The sequence below is a fragment of the Poecilia latipinna genome, unplaced genomic scaffold (assembly GCF_001443285.1).
Source record: "Poecilia latipinna isolate Pla-1442-1.1 unplaced genomic scaffold, P_latipinna-1.0 Scaffold251, whole genome shotgun sequence".
Lineage (NCBI taxonomy): Eukaryota > Metazoa > Chordata > Actinopteri > Cyprinodontiformes > Poeciliidae > Poecilia > Poecilia latipinna.
In genome coordinates, this window is record NW_015112867.1 from 104,816 (window position 1) to 124,272 (window position 19,457).

At 39.1% G+C, this 19,457-nt stretch overlaps 1 protein-coding gene across 2 annotated transcripts in view; it reads left to right on the forward strand.

Moving 5' to 3' along the window:
- LOC106947660 (plexin-B1-like) overlaps nt 1–19,457 on the forward strand; it is a 95,430-nt gene that overhangs the window by 71,268 nt on the left and 4,705 nt on the right. For both annotated transcript variants that reach the window (XM_015032810.1, XM_015032811.1), the window contains 24 exons: nt 763–871; nt 1,175–1,900; nt 4,453–4,551; nt 4,684–4,806; nt 5,600–5,693; nt 5,811–5,980; nt 7,565–7,716; nt 7,801–7,906; nt 9,019–9,155; nt 9,282–9,455; nt 10,483–10,717; nt 10,806–11,048; nt 11,170–11,346; nt 12,068–12,216; nt 12,297–12,397; nt 12,480–12,697; nt 12,773–12,951; nt 13,041–13,107; nt 14,192–14,338; nt 14,609–14,783; nt 15,114–15,217; nt 15,944–16,028; nt 16,900–17,072; nt 19,191–19,351. In XM_015032810.1, the coding sequence (XP_014888296.1) occupies nt 763–871; nt 1,175–1,900; nt 4,453–4,551; nt 4,684–4,806; nt 5,600–5,693; nt 5,811–5,980; nt 7,565–7,716; nt 7,801–7,906; nt 9,019–9,155; nt 9,282–9,455; nt 10,483–10,717; nt 10,806–11,048; nt 11,170–11,346; nt 12,068–12,216; nt 12,297–12,397; nt 12,480–12,697; nt 12,773–12,951; nt 13,041–13,107; nt 14,192–14,338; nt 14,609–14,783; nt 15,114–15,217; nt 15,944–16,028; nt 16,900–17,072; nt 19,191–19,351 (4,104 nt within the window). The remainder of the gene's footprint in view (nt 1–762; nt 872–1,174; nt 1,901–4,452; nt 4,552–4,683; nt 4,807–5,599; nt 5,694–5,810; nt 5,981–7,564; nt 7,717–7,800; nt 7,907–9,018; nt 9,156–9,281; nt 9,456–10,482; nt 10,718–10,805; nt 11,049–11,169; nt 11,347–12,067; nt 12,217–12,296; nt 12,398–12,479; nt 12,698–12,772; nt 12,952–13,040; nt 13,108–14,191; nt 14,339–14,608; nt 14,784–15,113; nt 15,218–15,943; nt 16,029–16,899; nt 17,073–19,190; nt 19,352–19,457) is intronic.

The window sequence follows — 19,457 nt, forward strand, 5'->3', positions numbered from 1 at the left end:
GTCATCTTGTAGTTGTAATTTAGGGCAGAGGCCACTTTTTGTGTAATGGATCGGCTTTTGGAGGGGTGAAATAAGGGAAGGTTTCAACTGGGATGTAGAAGATATAATTTTGAGGTTCCTTCATGTCTAGAAGATCTAAAACATTTGATATTTTTAAGCTGTGTGGGAACAGCAAAGCATGTAGAATAAACAGCAAACCACATATATACTGCTGTCTATGTATTATGCTAGCGGCAACAATTGTTGCCACACTTACATTCACTCTTCTTATGATCAACAGATGAATGAATGGATACAATTTTCTTTATATACCAGTAGAAGACACTTGAAAGAACATATGTTCAAAATATATTATTTATATTTGTTTATTTAAATATTTTACTGATTTCCTCTTGCTCAGGTTTGTGACAGACATTTACCTCCAGTGTCACAGGCAGGAAGTAAAGAGGTCTGGTCATGTGACCCTTCACACTAGATTGATATTGCTTACAGTAGACACACTATTATTTGATTTAAAAACTTAAAATTGTTGCTAAAAGTCAAAACAATTATTTTAGAGGTTCCAGAAGTTAGAAAAAATGTCTGGCAACAATTGTTGTCAAAATCCATTATTAAAAGGGTTAATTATGCTACATAATGGCGCTATGTGGCTGGAAAACACATAATACTGCCCCTTTAAGTTGATTTGCACTGTTTTCTGTTTTATTCCAACATTGACATTTTCATCTTAATCCTCTATTGTTCCACCTGCATCCCTGCCAGATGCCAAGGGTGTGTCAGCAGCCGCTGGGGGTGCAATTGGTGTATCCATGAGCATGTCTGCACACACAAACACACCTGCAGTCAAGGAGTCACCATCCACAACCAACGGGTGAGTCACCCTGAAGTCTGAGCTCGGGCTTTTTAAAGCTTTTTTCTTTTCAGTAGAAGTTCATTTCAGGAAACCAGATCTAAAAGTGGAGGGCTTGTCCTCTGGAGGATCCCGTACTTTCTGTTTGATTTGGTTTGCTTTTGTCTTTTTAATTTAAACCATCCACCATTTTTTCTCTCTATTATTTCAGAGTTATTTATGTTTCTGCATATCCCATTTCTTTCATCCTAATTTTGTCTCCACCCGCCTTCTTTTTCTTTCTCTCTCTCCATCCCTCCTCCTCGTTTGTGCTTCACCATCAAGTTAACACCACAATTACCCACCGTCCCACCTCCAACCAGAACTCCTGCCCCATCACCTCCTTCTGTTCCAACTGCTCCAGCAACAACAGCAACTACTTCTACACCAACAACACAGATGTCTCCCACAGAGACATCTGCCACCACCAAAACAGCTGTCCCCACAGCAACCATCACAGGCACCCCCCCCACCGGTCCTAATGCTGAATCCAGCACACCGGCTTCCCGCTCCACAACTTCCCCTTTTGTCAGGCTCTCCACCCAGGCCAGCTCCACTCTCAGTGACATCGCCACCACAGATGGAGCCCTCAGCAACACAGAGGGAGCCACAAAGGAAGCTGTCGGTTCTCTAAGTGGCTCTTTAGAACATGAAGACACCTTAAATGTCACGGCTGAAGTGAAGCCCACATCACCAAGCAGCACCGGTGGCCATGCAGACCGTTATGGTGAAGTTGTGACCACTTCCTCAGAGATGAACTCTACTGTTTCCAGAGAAGCTGGCCCTTTAATAGACCCCTCTATCAGTCTGGCCACTACCGAGGAGAATGTCTCACCTCCGGGGCTGAGCGGCTGGGAAAAGCCTAAGAAAAGGACGGAGATGGAGTCTGAACTGACTCCATCTGTCGCCCGTTCATTCGTCCCGACGCAATTACCTGAACCGGTTGTTGATGTCACTACTGATTCTCCAACAAAACTCCAGTCTGATTCTTCTTCTGAATCTTTTACTCCGGTGAGTTCATGCACCCTGCTGGGAGCGGGGTGCAAAAAAAGCATCGTCCATAAGTTAGCAAAGGACTAAAGGAACACAGTGTAGGTAGAAAATATGACTGACATGGTCGTACAGTATGTTGAAAGATAATTCATACCCCACATTGAGAGCATGAATTAAAATCTTTAAATACATATTTATTTTTAAATAAATCTTTTAAACAAGAAAACATTCTTCTTAAGATTTTAAAAAGACGTTATAATAAATTTTATATCGTATTAATGCCTAAATGTATTCAGTTTTAGCTAAGTAAGGTAACAGTGAAACAGAGACATCTCCTGGGATTTTTAAATGTTTGGACGAATCAGTGTGAGAAGAGTCAGAAGGATCAGGCCTTTTTAGGAAGACCTAAAATGATCATATTTTTATATCTTGTTAAAATAATAATCATGTCTTTCTGTTCAGTACTTCCACAGCCGGTGGTAAACTTCATTGACCTGTCTAAAACTTGTACAGGAGACTTGTGCAAATGGTATGATGGATAATAATGGCATTATAATTCTGCTACTTTGGTTGACAGTGAGTTTCTGATATGACTGAAATTTGATAAGTGAATTTTTGCTGTGGTCACTACTGATTTTTATTTATTTTTTTAAGATTTGAATCAATTCTTAATCCAAGATGCATGTATTCAGTCTGAATCTGAATACATTTAGATAATTTATCCTGATAAATTGTTCATTTATCTTGACAGATTTAAATTTATTGTTTTCACTAGAATTATAATTAGTCCTGTTTATAATCACCCACAGCAATGTGTATTGTTAGGATTAATTTGACTGATTCTTCACTGTTTGTTCAGTGAGAGTGTCTTTAAGTAATTCATTTGAAAATATGATTATATACAGTTAGTGTGCAGCTTAGTGATTTAAAATAAATTTCTTAGTCACTTTTATCATTTATCAGAAGAATTCCACAAAATGTTGTGGTAAGACTTAAAGTCCATATTGCCCAGTCATTGCATAGGCACAACATTCAACTTTTCTCTGAAAACATAGACATGGGTCTTTCGGTATCCAAAGGATTTCTTAGTAAAAATCAGAAAATACTTTTTCATTTGTATTTAAATGCATGTTAGTTATTCAACCATTCAACAATCAGGGTCATTGCTGCTTAGTATCTGCATACATCTGGATCTGGATTCATTGTTTAGATGGAAAGACTAAACAACAGAGATCCCAGTACAGATCAGTAAGGGCAGAGGACAGCTCACCGGTTTCCCTTTCTCATCTTCTTCCGTCACGATAAGACACAGAGAAAGCTTGGTAAGAATGTTAACCTGGTCTACAGTAGTTGCGTTTCCGTTACATACATGTTCAAAACTTTGTCCTTATTCCACTAATTAAAAAACCCCCACTATTTTGCAATTTCATTAAATAAGAAACACAATTAAAATTACACATTAATAAGTTTGTTCACACAATAAGCCACTAAAAACACATACCACCCATCATCCTGCCACTTTCTGTTATCTTCATCTTTTTTGCCTGTAGTAACATCCAGTCATTCATCATGTGACTCGTGTTGTACGAAAAAAGTGTTTCCATCCATGTCTTGCAAATTACACAAATTTTAACTAAAACCATCTCATCCTTGCATAAAAACATTTTATCCAAAAAAACATGATTTTTTTTTAATATCCATGTTTCCAGTATGCAAATTTATTTTCATAATTCAGATTTGCACAATCACACAACTAGAAACACAGCTAGTGTCAAAGGTTTTCTTTAGTTCTACAAATGCGACTAAAACAACTCTCCCTTTATCAAGCTTAGCTCTAACATTCTCCATTATAAGGTATATTACAGTCTGTTCAATCTAAAAAGGAGGCCTGATACTTTCCCAATTCACCAAATATTCCAAACTAGTCCTTTATTGCACTACCTTAAACTAGGAAGAGGAAAGCTTCAGCACAATATGCTTCCAAGGTACCCTGGAAGCATATTGCATACCGCAATATGCTTCCAGGTTTCCAGTTTATAAATCCAGCAGCGCCTGACGAGAAATCAATGCAATCTCAACGTGAGGATACAGCGGAGTAATTTAAAGCATTAACCTGACAGGTTTTATTGACTCAGCTGCTCTCTCTATGAGGCTTCTGGTCACCTCATTTAGCTCTACAGGCAGGTAATAATGTTAAGCTAACTCAGCATTTCCTTCTACGTGTAAGGGTGTTGCTGCTACATGCATATTTCTAATCTGTGTTGTGTTTCACAGTTTGCATTTTTTTATTCTTTGCAATCAAGTCAAAATCAGTCATTTCATGATTCATGTTTTTTTTTTCTTTTAGTGTGTAGGATGTGGATCATTTTATTATCTGAGTTTATCAGATAAGCAGATGAGTGTTATCTTCATGGATTGAGAGACTGAGAAATGGTTCTCTTCCAACTCATCTTTTGGTTTGAGAAGCTAGAAACGGCTCAGTGAATCTCATGATGGTACCTGCATGTTGCAGTGGTTCTCAGGCGGGACAAATGTTGGAGATTTTAACATTTTCCGACTTGTGTGACCAGGAATGCCCGTGTGTGGAGAAAGTTCATGATTCCCCTCTGCTTCCCGTCAATGTGGAGAGGAAGATCACGTTGGTGGGCCAACACCTAGACCTGTTTCAGGTAGTAAAAATAAAAGCACATATTTTCGTCCTCTGTAAACACTTGAAAATATCCTGTATGACCTCATAAACTAAAGAGGGATTTATGTCTTGTTTGTATTTTTTGCTGCTTTTGCGCTGACGTGTGTTTCAGGATGAGGATTTGGAGTACGAGTGTGTGTTGGATGTGGAGAATCAGTCAGTCATTGTAGAGGCGTCTGTAGAGCCCGATGCTGATCGGCCATCAGTCTTCTTTATTACCTGTCAACCACACCAGGTCAGTAATAAGCACTTCCTGCATCTGGAAGTAATAAGGAGGTTTAACAGAGTTATTTAATCCTTACATGATTATTATGTAACCTTTAACCTTTCATCTTATATCCAAGCTTGTGTTGCTTTAAAACATGTTCCAGTTAAAAGTTTACATCCACACGTTGTGGTTTTATTCGACATTGACTGATTATACAACATGTAACTTCAATGAGTTTTAGAAACAAGGAGAGAAACTTTGAGTTTGAGTTTTCTGTCCAATGATCACAAAAACTGTGCTGTGATTCCAAGATTCCAGTTTTTTAGAATCCTGGGTCCAAACTGGTTTAAATGCTGAGACTTTTTCTGAAAGAAAATTAAAACTATATTGTTTTCACATCTTTATTTCCTTGAGTCTCTCTCACTTTTCCTACATTAAAGGATCCTTGGAGAAAGTAGGAGTATTTAGTCCATCTTTTTTGTGTAGCAAATGACGGATCATAGGCCCATTTGACTCATTCTTATTAGAAAGGCCCTTTTTAGTCAAGGAAACGATCTGTTTGCTGTCTAGAACAATAGCCACTGAGGTTCCAAATTACATTTTATCCATAAAAAACTGTGACATTGGTCCTTTAAATGTCTCTTTCCAAGTTCACTTTCCTAGCATAATTCTTGTTAGATGTATTTTACCCTTCACTCTGACAATGTTTCTAAAATTCATTTAAATTCGTTCACTTGACTTTTATGAATTGGCCAGAACTTTGTACATTTATTTTATTTTTCCTGGGGAATAAAAGAATTGCACCCTGCTTGTGTTGCAGTATGTTTATTCCCTACTGAGGGAGGAATACTTGGTGACAATCAATGTGAGAAGAAAAAACAACTTCCTCATAGACAGCGCTGAGGATCTGCATGGTGAGTGCCATGTATTGTGTCAAAGATGTGCCACAGTCTCATTCAACCTGCATTTTTTGCTGGGTTATTGAATAAAGGTCCTATCCTTTCCTTTGTCTTTCTTTTATTTGGCCTCAGTCACTTTGTTCAACTGTTCAGTGGGCCGAGCCGACTGCAGCCGGTGTCGAACGGCTGACCCCAAGTACGGCTGTGTTTGGTGTGGTGGAGATGCCAGCTCCAGCTGTGTGTATCGAGACTCCTGCATTGGTGTGATCGAACACACGTGCCCTGCACCCGTCATTCACCGCGTAAGAACTTTTCACTTTTCTTTGTGCAGTCATTAAAGGCTTCCTTCTGTGGTAATCCCTTAAGGCATGTTTAGCCAGTAACCTTGAGATGCAGAGGAGGATTTTTTTATGTCTAACTTTGCTTTTAAAATGGGAATAAAATGTAACTTTTTGCCAACACAAACTTGTGGAGAATCTTACAAGGTATTTATGAAGTTCCTCTTTCCTGTTGCTGCTGTTGGCCTGTTTTTCTTCTGAAAGCTTTGGGAACCTTGTTACCATCATAAACTCTTTGAGATGTCAATGAAATAGTGGAATATTATCAGTGGTGGACTCGCCTACAAGGTTATTTTTGTTAACCCTAAAGCATTAATCATAAGACATTGGTTCTGCTAATGGTAAAGCGCTAACTTCAATTCAAATCATGTCGGCCCTTTAACACCTACAATCCTTAAGCAACAATTTTATTTTGACATCATAATTTACATGTCCTATAATTCCCTTGGATATTGTATGATAGTTTGTTGTTTGAAATAAAGTTATTGGAGATTGAGGGGTAATACAAGAGAACATGTATAAGTACTTAGTTCTTAACTGTCAAACTTTTTTAGTTTTATTTGTTTTATTTTATTAGTTTACAAAAAAGTCAAGTCATTTTGTGCTTTTGAATTTATCTGGAAAAAGTAACTTGGGGGATAAGCAGTAACTTAGGTAGATTAGCAGATGTGTGCCACCACTGAATAGCATTAAGAAAAAAAAAACTTTAGTTTATCATTTCATTATTCAGCAGGATAGTCTCAAGAAATAAAAAAAGAAATAGTTATGCAGTCACAAAATTATTTTTCCTGTCCATCCGTGTCTTCAGATTGAAATCCTATTGAAAATGTAGCTGAGCCCAAGAGAAGAGAGAGTAGGACTGGATCCAAGACCATGGTTGATGCCTATTCTCCAAACTTATGTGATAAAGTGGGGAAATTAACAAAAAATAATGTCTCATTTGCATAAAGATTTTAATTATCAAAATAATTTTAATCACAGTTTATGCAACTGCAATAAAATAGATTTAATTTACTCAGTTATGATTGAATTTTCACATATCAAAGCAGAGAATCCATTTCATACTACCTTCATTCCTCCTCCTCTATTTGTAGTGAAGATGAGTCTAAAGAAGTGAAGTCAAGTTTAGACATGATGGACCTGCTCGATGAGACCATGTTTGTTCATGGCAGCCGTGTGAAAATGGTCAGGCTGGATATACGGAACAACGACTGGAAACATGAAGGGACTGGTGTCATTTTCTGCTTTGGAATAATCTATTTCTTCACGCTTATTTAAATTATATTAAACTTTAGGGAGTAAATTGAGATCTGAAATAAACCTTCTGCATTTGAGGAAATATGTATTAATCTTTACAGTTGAAATTCATTAGCTTAGGCCACTTCTTGAGGTGATTGTTGATAAATGTTCCTTTTTAGTGTAAAAGATGTGCCATATACACCCAACCAATTGGAATGTTTTAGTTTTGAATATAAACATTGTAAATAACCCAAAATATTGTGATCGCCAAGAACATATGGTATTTTTGTGCTTCTCTTGTGTTTTCAGTTAGACCCTGAATCCGGTCCAACCGAGGGAGGCACAGTTGTAACCATTTTTGGCTCTAATCTCGGTCAAAGGGCCGAAGACATCCAGAGCTCGGTCACAGTGGCCGGAGTGCCGTGCCTAGTCATCCAGAGCAGATACGAAGTCTCGTCAAGGCAAGGCGTTAGCACAACTCAACTTACTCAGCACTGTATCTGTGTCTTTCTTTATGCTAACAGCTGTGTGACTGTACATTGCAGGATAGTGTGTGAGACTACGAGCAGTGGACGGGAGATGAGGGGCCACGCCTCAGTCAGTGTAAGAGGAGGAGGACAGGGGATTTCTGCTCATACATTCAGTTTTCAGGTCAGTATGACCATTCTATTAAAATGACAATGTTTCAGAAAGGTTTGATATTAAAATTGGTTTACCTGAAGGATGTCTGCTCAGCCCTCCACTATTTAGTTTTTATATATTCAATAAATAAGAATACAATGTAACTGTTAATTAATTTACATTAACAATATGTTAATTGATTCCCTGTGATGGACTGGCGACCTGCCCAGAGTGACCCCGCCTCTCGCCCGTTGACCGCTGGAGATAGGCACCAGCACCCCATGTGACCCCCACACGGGATAAGCATGTTAGATATTTGAAGGATGAAATATGATGATCTGAAACATTTAAGTGATGAAAAGGAAAACAAGACATTTTTAGGGGAGCAAATACTTTATGGGACTGCACATATATATTTATATATATGCATGTAATATGTACTAACAGATACATCTCTCTTAGTCTTAATTTAAGAGACTAAGTTAAGAGAAATTACTTCTCTTGACTATAAAATTAAATGTAAGGAGCTAAGGTAAACGCTAATGAATGCTGCTGTTTGTTGATGATAATCCACTGTAGTTCTGGCAAGTTCCACCATGAGGAAGAACACTGTAATGGACTGAAACAGGCAAAGCAGGACCTTTCTGAAAAGTGGGGTGGGTGGGGGTTTCTTTTGTGTTTTTAGGGAAAAAGAATCCCACAAATCCTTCATTGCAGTCCTAGTGTGATGTGGCGCAGACCAAAAACAGCACTGGGACAAATCACGCATGAGCAAAAAGGTTTTAACATAACTGTCCAATTAGGGGAAAAGCAGCTTCCCCTGCGGCTCTTCTTAATTAGTGCCTGATGAAATGTAAGGGAACGTCTGCAGTACAAGAGGAACAACTTGTCTGCTTATTTACATAATCGTAAAACACTCGTATCGTTCAGTGACCCTAATGAAACCACCTAAATGACAAGCAGCTTAATTAATATATTACATGGCTGTGAGGCAACCTTCATGTGTTTCCCAAAATTCCCTGGTGTCCTGTTTTTATCTCCCCAATAAATCACATGCTCAGTATTTGATTATTGGCTGCATTTCTTGTCATTTTCATCTTTACATCGTCCACTGCTCCTTCTTTTCCTGCCTCTATCTCCAGAATCCTGTACTCAGCAGCATTTCTCCTTTAAGAGGGCCCAAAGCCGGGGGATCATCCCTCACTATCAAAGGTCGGAGACTGAGGACCGGGCATCCACGTGAGGTCGGAGTCCTGATCGGAGGAGTTTCCTGCATGGTGTAAGGGCCCCAAGAGGTTTTTTAATTATGAAAGAAGAAAAAAAAACTATTGTGGTAGACAATCGATGCGTTTGATTTGTGTGTGACTCTGTGGAGGAGATGAAAGAAAAACTGTTTCATGTTCAGGATTGACATCCAGGAGGATCAGATCAAGTGTTTGACCAGAGGCAGCAACCGAACGGGAGAGCACGACATCACAGTGCGCTTTGGTGGAGCAGAGCGCCATCTGCAGGGTTCCATGTATCATTACACCCCTAACCCCAACATCACAAGGGCAGCGCCGTCCAAAAGCTTCCTTGGGTATTGCGCTCCACTATTTCTATCTTAGTAAAAGATAAGAGAAGGATTTTAATTATAATTTACTTTACCTTTTTGACTATTTCAGTGTATTTGTCATTTTTAGATAAAGATATTAAGTCTAAAATTCTAGTATATTTCTAATTTTAAACGTGTTTGAGTCTAAATACCAACATTTGTATCGATGCTGGAAATCCGCAAAAATGCTCCAGTTTCATAGGAGTTAAAGTGTTCTCAAACTTTGGATAAAAAATTTGATTTGAGAAACATAATTTATAGTTGAAACCAGTAAGCCTGTCACAGTAAGCAATAAATCAATTGCATAATAAGTTAAAACAAGGTCAATAGTTTGCATGATTTATCATGTTTCTCTTTTCTCTCTTTCTACCAAAAACTGGATGACCAAAGTCTTCAGTCTGCTGCTTTGGTCTCAACTAGTCCTTTTTCTGAAGGACAATTTTGTTTACAGAGACGTAATAACTTTATTTCTTGTTTTTACTGTTTCGCTTATCTATTTTGGATACTTAAAATGTCTTCTAGTCATGTAAATGCTCATTAGAATTTAAATTTTATTGATTTTTGAGATTGTGCTCTTGGGTTATTATGCTATTGCCATAATATTTCTTGAAAATAATATTAGTTCATCGCAATAAGTTCTGGGACAATTTATTGTCCAGCAAAATTTGTTATCATTACAGGCCTAGTAATATTCTCATACACCTAATAAAAAGACACAATTTTCCTCACTGTCTGAAGTTAAATCAGACTCAACTACTGTTTTACATCAGTTAAAGTGACCAAATATAATCTGTTTTGTAAATGCAGTCAGTGATTGAGAGACGATTCAAATCATCAAATTTTGTAATATTTTAGTCTATCTTGTCCCTATTGTAGTATATAGAAAACTATCACAGGACATTAGTAATAATGCATGATAATGTTTTCTTTGGAAGGACAGTTTGAAAACTTACTATGAAAATACTTGAACAGTGCTTGAATTTTACTGTGGGAAAATGTTGTGTCCTCCCAGCGGAGGGAGGATCATCAGAGTCAACGGCCACAACCTGGATTTGGCCCAGGAGCCAAAAATGAGAGTGACCCTCAGTCCGCCCGATGCTCTGCCTCCGAGACGGAGAAGGAGCGCCGGGAAGAATATAAAAGTCCACCTCAACAGAGGACAGACCCAACGGGGTCCACTGAGGAGATGGAAGAGGATTGTTCCTGAAGCAAACTGCCCTGATGGAACGCTCTGCCACGTAAAACACGTCAGTTTCAGCTGGATTTCTGTCTTCACCTTACGGTGTCATTAAAGGAGAGGCTCAATGCATTTAAGCTCTCTTTTCTCCCCTTTAGCACGAATCCCACTGCAAGGTGCACAACGCAACTCTCATCCTGTGTCCGACTCCTGCTGTGGGTCCAGAGGCCACAGAGGCCAGGGTCAAAGTTCACTTCCTTTTGGACAGCCTCCATTTTGACTTCAGCACTGTGGGTGGTGAAACGTTCAGCTACGAACCCAACCCCAAGCTGTTCAAGTTGAACAGGAACGACCCGAGCAAGCCGTTCCACCACAAACCGGGCAGCGTCATCTCCGTCGAGGCGAGTCCCACATCATCTGCTTCTACACATCCGTTGCACTAGTTGCACTAATAAGGTTTTTAATGCTCACAAATCTGCTCACAAAAGTCAACCTGCTCACATTCCTCTTCCTGTTTTTTAGGGAGAAAACCTGGATCTGGCCATGTACAAGCAGGAGGTGGAGGCCTGGATTGGAGGGGACTTGTGTGTGGTGAAGACTCTGTCACACAATCACCTGTACTGTGAACCGCCAGCTACGCAGCCCTCCATCACAACCAATAGGAAGCAGGACGGCCTGGAGAGTCTGCCTGAGTTCATTGTGAGTGAGACAGAGAGAGCTGAGGTCACAATGGACATACGTCTGACCATATCCAGGGCAACTGGGCTACAGTACCATAAGAAGTTGCCTTATTGGTAGATAGAGCCCATCCCCATGTAATTCAGTCTCAGAATGCATCCAGCTGTTCTGTTTCTGGCCTCAGAGGTTTGGTGGAGAATAAACACCATGATGAAAACAAAAGGACACAGCATACAGGTCAGAGAGGAAGTTGTGGAGAAATTTAAAGTTGAGTTGGCTTATAAAATAATATCCTAATGAGCTTTAAACATTTCAGAGCACTCTTCTGAAAATGGAGTGAGTATTGCACGACTACTAGCCTATGAACATATGCAGGATTCATATTTAGTCATAAAAAGTCTACAATATAGAATTTACGTTTACCAAAGACATTTTGTTTTTCCTTCCATCCAATGAAGGATGAAGGAAAAACATTGACTTATATCTTAGAGAGCAGCTTTATGTGCCATTTTGCAGCACAGTCAAGTTACTATGTTACCTTCAGTTGTTATGCAAATGATGTACATATTATATGTAGTAGGATTACTTTATTGCATCATGCATAATGTACATGTGTATTAATCGGTACCCAATTGCAGAAAGACAGATGTGCAATAATAGCAGAAATGTAAATAAAAATGAGTAAAATGTGATTTGTATTTTAGATAAACCAGATAAACATCTGTGTAAATGTTGCTTTCAGGTGAAAATGGGGAATCTGAACTTCCCCCTGGGAAGAGTGAAATACGACATCCAGGCCCAGTCTACGTTTCCTCTGGAGGCTCAGGTGGGGGTCGGGGTGGGAGCCTCCATCGTGGCTCTTATTGTGGTCATCATAGTGCTGATATACAGGTAACCATGGAAACGCTGTGATCAGAGTAGACTCTATTTCTTGACCAGAGCATGATCTGTGCTGTTTCTGTTTTCATCAGGAGGAAGAGCAAGCAGGCCATGAGAGACTATAAAAAGGTCCAGATCCAGCTGGAGAACCTGGAGACCAGCGTCAGGGACCGCTGCAAGAAGGAGTTCACAGGTAGTGCCGTTTTCTCCTCTCAGCTTCTGCTCACCTCAGAGGAGGCTTAGCAAACCAGCTGACTAACTCATTCGCTTTGTAGACCTGATGACGGAGATGATGGACATGTCCAGTGATTTGGTGGGCTCAGGGATTCCCTTCCTCGACTATCGGGGGTACGCAGAGCGCATTTTCTTCCCAGGCCACCAGGAGTCGCCACTGAGGCGAGATCTGGACGTTCCGGAGAGCCGGAGACAGACGGTGGAGCAGGGCCTGGTTCAGCTGTCCAACCTGCTCAACAGCAAACTGTTCCTCACCAAGGTAAAATATTCAAATATTTTCTCTAGTATTGGACAGAAAGCAGCTGTTTTCACACCTGCGTGTTTCCCGCCATAGTTCATTCACACTCTAGAGGTCCAGCGGACGTTTTCCCCCAGAGACCGGGCCTATGTGGCCTCTCTGCTGACGGTGGCACTGCACGGTAAACTGGAGTACTTCACGGATATCCTGAAAACGCTGCTGAACGACCTGGTGGAGCAATATGTGGCCAAAAATCCCAAACTCATGCTCAGAAGGTGAGGCCTGTTTATCAAAGCAAGTAATCTTTTTCCTCCCACCTGCTTGTAGTTTCTTTGAGAGCGTTTTGTTTTTCTTTCTTCTCCAGAACAGAATCTGTGGTGGAGAAGCTGCTGACAAACTGGATGTCCATTTGTCTCTACACCTTTCTGAGGGTATGTGCTCCTGGATATTTATGCCACATCAATAATTAAGGGCTTAATAACTGCTAAACATAAACAAAGGTCCGTATGGCCACCATATAGTCACTGCCAAAAGTTTTTTATAGTGATACAGATGTTGAGATTATTGCATAAATTAATCAGATGTATAGTGTGTGAGCAATTGCTTCTCATCCATGTTTTGAAATGAAATGTTTGAATTATTTGGATTACTTGGATTTTTCTTTTTTTTTCTTTTTTTTAGCAAACAAAATAAACACATTTAAGTCTTTCTATTTTACTAGGTTACATCTGATTAGATTTCAGATGGCATGTTTTTATGTCCCTATCCCAATATTTATTTATACCAATAAATAAATAGTGGGAACCGGTTCACTTTCCTCACTTCCGATACTGATATCTGAATTTGAGTATTTGCCCATACCGATCTGATACAGAAAAATAATGCAGAATTGATTGAAAACATTTCTATTTTTAAACACAGACAACAGTACGTTGACTACTTCGGTCAAACATGTAAAAATAAATGGTACCAAACCTTCTTTCAAATAGTTCACATAGTCCAATTAGGAATTCTAAATATAATGTAAAATAAATTATAAAGCATGATGTTGCTCACTGCACATAGCATAGAATTACACTGAATAGATCCACCCTTATTGATTGGGTACATTGTCACTGATAACAGATCTAGATTTCATTTCAATATCAGGAGCAATACAGATGTTAATATCGGATCAGTGCATCTCTAGACTGGGATGGGGTAACCATGGGAAATGGAGTTCAGCCCAACTCAAACCCAGCCAGTGCAGTACAGATTCTGGTCCAGCCTTTGATTTTATTTATAACATTTTCTAATAGCTACTGTTCTGTTTTCTAACTGCATCATGTACTGTAAATCAAGGCGTGGAATCTTTCCACAGATCATCTGCAACTAGAATCAAACCCGAAATTTGATTCAAGTTACTGTGAATCAAATGTAGTTATGAAGGGAAGCCAGTCAGACCTGGCTGCCGAGACAGAGAACAGTTGGCGTTGGAGGATTTCCTAAGTGAATAAATCCTTTCTGCTTGGCCAGGAATCAGCGGGGGAATCGTTTTACATGCTGTTCAGAGCGATAAAACACCAGGTGGACAAAGGACCTGTGGACGCCGTGACAGGAAAAGCCAAATATACGCTCAATGACAACCGGCTGCTACGGGAGGATGTGGAGTACCGCACGCTGGTGAGGATTAGCCCCATTGTGTCACCTGCATGGGAAATTGATGCAAAATTTATACAGTACCCAATAATAATAGTCTTATACCTTGTTTTTTATTCATATTGTAAAGAGATCAGAGTTGGATTGAGCAGTCACACCTCCCCAAATGAACCAGATTTTTAGGGAAGAAACAATCTAAAGTTTGTTTAAAGTAGACTAAACAGAGCTGGTATGAATGCAGCCTAAAAGGATGATCTAAGTGTCTCTAACAGCTTTCCCGTATCCCTCATCCAGACTCTGAACGTTGCGATGCCGGCCACAGCCGCCGGTGGAGCCGCCACCAATCAGACGGTTCTGGCGAAGGTTCTGGACTGCGACACCATCACCCAAGTGAAGGAGAAAGTTCTGGAGCAGTCCTGGAAAGGAATGTCGTTTTCACAGAGGCCACACATCGACTCACTACATCTTGGTTAGAGCTTATTTTCAAACTCTAAGTTTGAATGCATCATTCTGCTGTTAGCTATGTGTGGCGGCTGACTCTCTGCAAATGTTATTTGCTTTATATTGTCCAGAAAGTTTTTCTGTCTTTTACCCAAAGGACCGACTGTAAATGAAGTGCTTGCTTGTCGAACCATATTTTTACCTTGTGTAACTCAAGTTATGCTCAATACTTTATTATGAATTTTTGTTCAAGTTTATAAAACCTTGCTAACTTATTTGCTTGTCATGTTACCTGGAAGTCTTAAATGTTCAATGATCATCAGAAACATGACTTGGTATGAACATTTCTCCCCTGCAGAGTGGCGGGCCGGGGTCGCAGGTCACCTCATCCTGTCAGATGAAGACCTGACATCAGTAGTTCAAGGCTCCTGGAAGCGCCTCAACACATTACAGCACTACAAGGTCTCTAAACTACTTACAGCGCCCTGCTCAAGTATTTATACCCATTGACGGTGTTTTTTTTTTTTTTTTTTTTTTCACATTTTTTACTTTATGACCACAAACCTTAATGTATTTCAGTCATATTTTATGTGAAAAACTAACAAAGTATTGAAGTTAAAGGACGGTCCCAAATGGTTTTTAGAATGTTTTACAACAAAATCTGAAAAGTGTGACGTGCATTTAAATTTACCCAATGCTGTAGCTCCTTCCATGATGCACCACATGTAGGGACCAAGTTGTTTTTTTCTTTTTACTTGTATTTGTTTTTTTTTTTTTTCAGCATTGTATTGTGCTTTTTGTGTATATGGAAAAAGTAAAAATTACCCAAATAAATAAATAATATAAAAGTGACCAGGGTGGCACCAAAAATTTGGTTTGTGAAAATCATAATTCTAGTAATCATAATAACATATGATAATAATCAAAGTAAAGAGAGGCTTAACAAAATGTTTCTTCAAAAATGTTTAAAGCTACACATATTTTTCCTTGCTCACTGCATTGTGGCAGTGGGTATTAATTAATGCAGTAACCTTCATGTTAAAGACCATGAAGTTTAGTGGTTGTAATGTTGCAGAATGCGGAAATGTTGAGAGAGCAAATGCTTTTTGCACAGCTTTCTATCTGGATTAGTGTTTTTTTTTTTTGCATGCATGGGGAAAATATTTAACAGCTGCGATGCCTGAGCAGGTCCCTGACGGAGCAACCGTGGCCCTCGTTCCCAGGAACAACAAGCATCACCTGCATGACAGCCACGACTACATGCCTGGAGAAAGTAAGTCATAAACACACAGGAATACAGACATGAACAATATTAGGACATTCTTGTGTTTTCCAACATATTTTGACAAATAGATATTTAGTAGCAATTTTAACAATACTGGGGAATTAAAGTAATAAAAATAAGCAAAGACTTTCTGTAAAATGTGATTTAAAAATTGCAATTTTCGATGAATTATAAATTGGATCCTCCCCCATACCAAATGCAACTGAAAAAAGTCAAGTCAAGCCAGTTGTATCACATCTGTCATGCAGGATTTGGCCGTTCAGCATTGTGAAGGTTTGGCCAGCTACTATTATGGAGGCAGAGTGTCCTAACTTTTTCCTGAGCTAGTGAACACATTTTAGTTCTCAATAGTTAAATGAATACAACTAAAATGATTTAAAAAAGTCTAGTTTTTTGCAGTCTCCTGACTTCTAAGAGGAATTTTGATAACATTTCTTTTCTACATAAGAAAATCTGAGCTGTTTGATTTTTTTTTTACATGCCTGAAGTAACCAGTGGGGGTCACTGTTGAGCTTTTATTTTTCATAAAGCTTTGCTTACACGACTTCGACTGAAGTTTTGAGGTTGACAAAATGAAAATAGATATTTTTTCTTGTAAGTAAGTCAATAAAAATAGGTAGTTTGAAATCGGTTAAAGGTTTATGTAAGGAAAAAATAAAAAAAAATGTGAAGTTTCCCAAAGGTGATGAGCATAAAAAGAGTGAAATATTTTTATTAATTTCATATCAGTTTTTTAAGCTGTAATCTTTCTAGATTTTATTGTTATATAGTGTAATAATATATCATTAGCATACAACATTATATTTCAGATGATACAGAGACGATGTATTTAATAGTGAGTGTCCCGCCTGCCCTACAGAGACCCCTATGTTGGACGATGGGGAGGAGGGCGGGGTGAGGCTCTGGCACCTGGTGAAAGCCAGCGACGAGTCAGAGCTGCCGAAGCACCGGCGGGGCAGTGTGAGAGAGAAAGGAGGGGAACGAGCCAAGGCCATTCCTGAGATCTACCTCACACGGCTGCTGTCCATGAAGGTAACACGGCCCAGGGGCAAGAAATGGGATCTGCCTTTTGATTGGTGGAAGCTGCAGTGGATTAAACACACTTCTGTGATTGGACAGGGTCCAAAGCGCGTCGGCAGCAGGAACAGGAATAACACTTTAAATGTCACTGTTCCAACTACCACCAGCATTAGTCGCTAAAACATCAGTAATATAATATTAGTCTTCCCCAGAAGTCTTTAATGATTTATCACTGTGTGACTTTGTTCTCGTGCTCCACTCCAGGCTAATGATGCAATAAAACGCCAGTAATGTTTCCCTCAGATGGAGCTTCCATTTAAAGAAAGAAAAAGAAAAAAAAAACTTCTGTCGTTTGCATTTTTCACACCATCCTTCATATTTAACTCTTCTGAAGCGCAGCGGCTCTAACGAGCCACGGCTCTGTGCCTTTCTGTTTCCAAACTGAAACCTCCATGCATTGTGAACTAATGTGAGTTTCCATTATTAAAAGCATGTGAAAGATTCATTTTCATGATGTATGTGACCCAGTGTATTGTTTTACTTTAAATGTTCACTTTCAGACAAACTTTGAGAGCCAGTGGGCTGTAAGTTAAAATGTATAATATGTCTAATAGTAAAATCAAAATGGTGAGTTATAAATCTACCACAGGGCAGAGGGCAGTTCATGTATTAATGTGCATCACCAATATTTTCAAATGTTATAGGGTTATTATATGAAACCATGACGGCTGAATGCAGCACGTTTGGACCTTCAACTTCTGTCATGAAGCATTCCAGATTTAGGAATGCCAGCAATGTTTTTGGAAATATTAAAGTCCAGGCAAACATCTACACTCTCTAGAATGTAGACAGAGACTTTTGTTTTTCTAATGCTAGCTGTCTTTATGGCTAAAAGTTTAATCAATTTGTTTTTGCTTTAATTAGTAAAAATGTGTCTTACAGCGGCTGCTAAAATCAATAAAAGGAGGTCAGAAGTTAACGATAAAATCAGAGATCAGAAATTGGCCAACGTCTTACCTAGTTTTATTTGTCAAAGTGAGGAAACTTGACAACAAAGTGTGTGCTGTCTTCAAGCACTTGTGAATAAAACATCTGACGAGATACAAGATCTGATGGATTCATTTGATCTTCTGCTGTGAGGCAGGTTTTTAGAAAATCTGTCCTTGGGAATCACCTTGTTGGGTCTATTTTATGTTAAACATTATTATTTTCTGCTTGATTAGTAGATGTGGGGATATTTGAATAAATTGTGTACATTAAACTTTTGAGGAGAATGTAATATCTTCAAATATAATCAGAACCAGGGACTTAGAGGCTCAGCTATCTGGTAAAGAAGGCTGGTTCTGTTCTGGAGACTTTGGAACCAATGAGGTGAAGGAGCAAAGAAGGATTCCTGGAAAAATTAAAATAATTATGGACAGTCCTGATTGTCCTCTTCAGAATAGAGGGGCGGGCCCTGTGGTAATATTCAGAGGGTCATCACACATAAAGCAAGTTTTTTTTTTTTTTTCTTGTATTTTGAAGGCAGGAGCTTAGATTAGTTTAATTTTCATGGGAAAGTTATTTAAAAATGCTAAGATAACTGTCCACTGAAAATATGTAGTTATAATCTGAATCAATAGGACAAAATGGGGCAGAAGGACTTAAGTATACACAAAGTGCATAACTTTTGTTCTATGTGCCTTACAATAAAAGGGACAAAAATTATTCCACTTTTTAAAGTCCTGGACAAGTTTCATAGAATTAACCTTTAATATGACAGAGATATTGAGAATCAAAGAAGCAGTAAAGCAGAATGTCCTGTTTTGTACAGCCAAGATTCTTCAAGAGCTAAAGTGACAGATGAAGAAGGCCAAATTTTAGAAAAAAAGGGAAATAACTTTAAAAATCTTTCAGAAAGCCTGAAAATACAGAATAGACTCCTTTACAGAAGAACAAGTAGCAGAGGATTCTACAAACAATCTGTAAATAAGTCAATAGTGTGTTTTTGTTGATCCAAATATTTACTTAATCTTCACTCACTTTGTTTAATTTAATTTAAATAATTTCAGGTGTGAAGTTTGAGGCGCTGTCTCTTGTCTTTTATTTTGAAAGCCATTTCTTACTGTCGCCTTCTCTGCGCCATCTCAGGGAACTCTGCAGAAGTTTGTTGATGATTTATTCACCGCCATCCTGAGCACCAGCCGTCCCGTGCCTCTGGCAGTCAAATACTTTTTTGACCTGCTGGACGAGCAGGCTCTTCAGCACAACATCACAGACCCAGAGACCATCCACATCTGGAAAACTAACAGGTAGCTCAGGTCTGGATGTAGGGGAGGAGGGAGGGGCAGCTGACTGTTGCTGTGTGGGGAGAGATGCACATGGGTTAAAGAGAGTCTTTTTTTTAACTCGTACTCA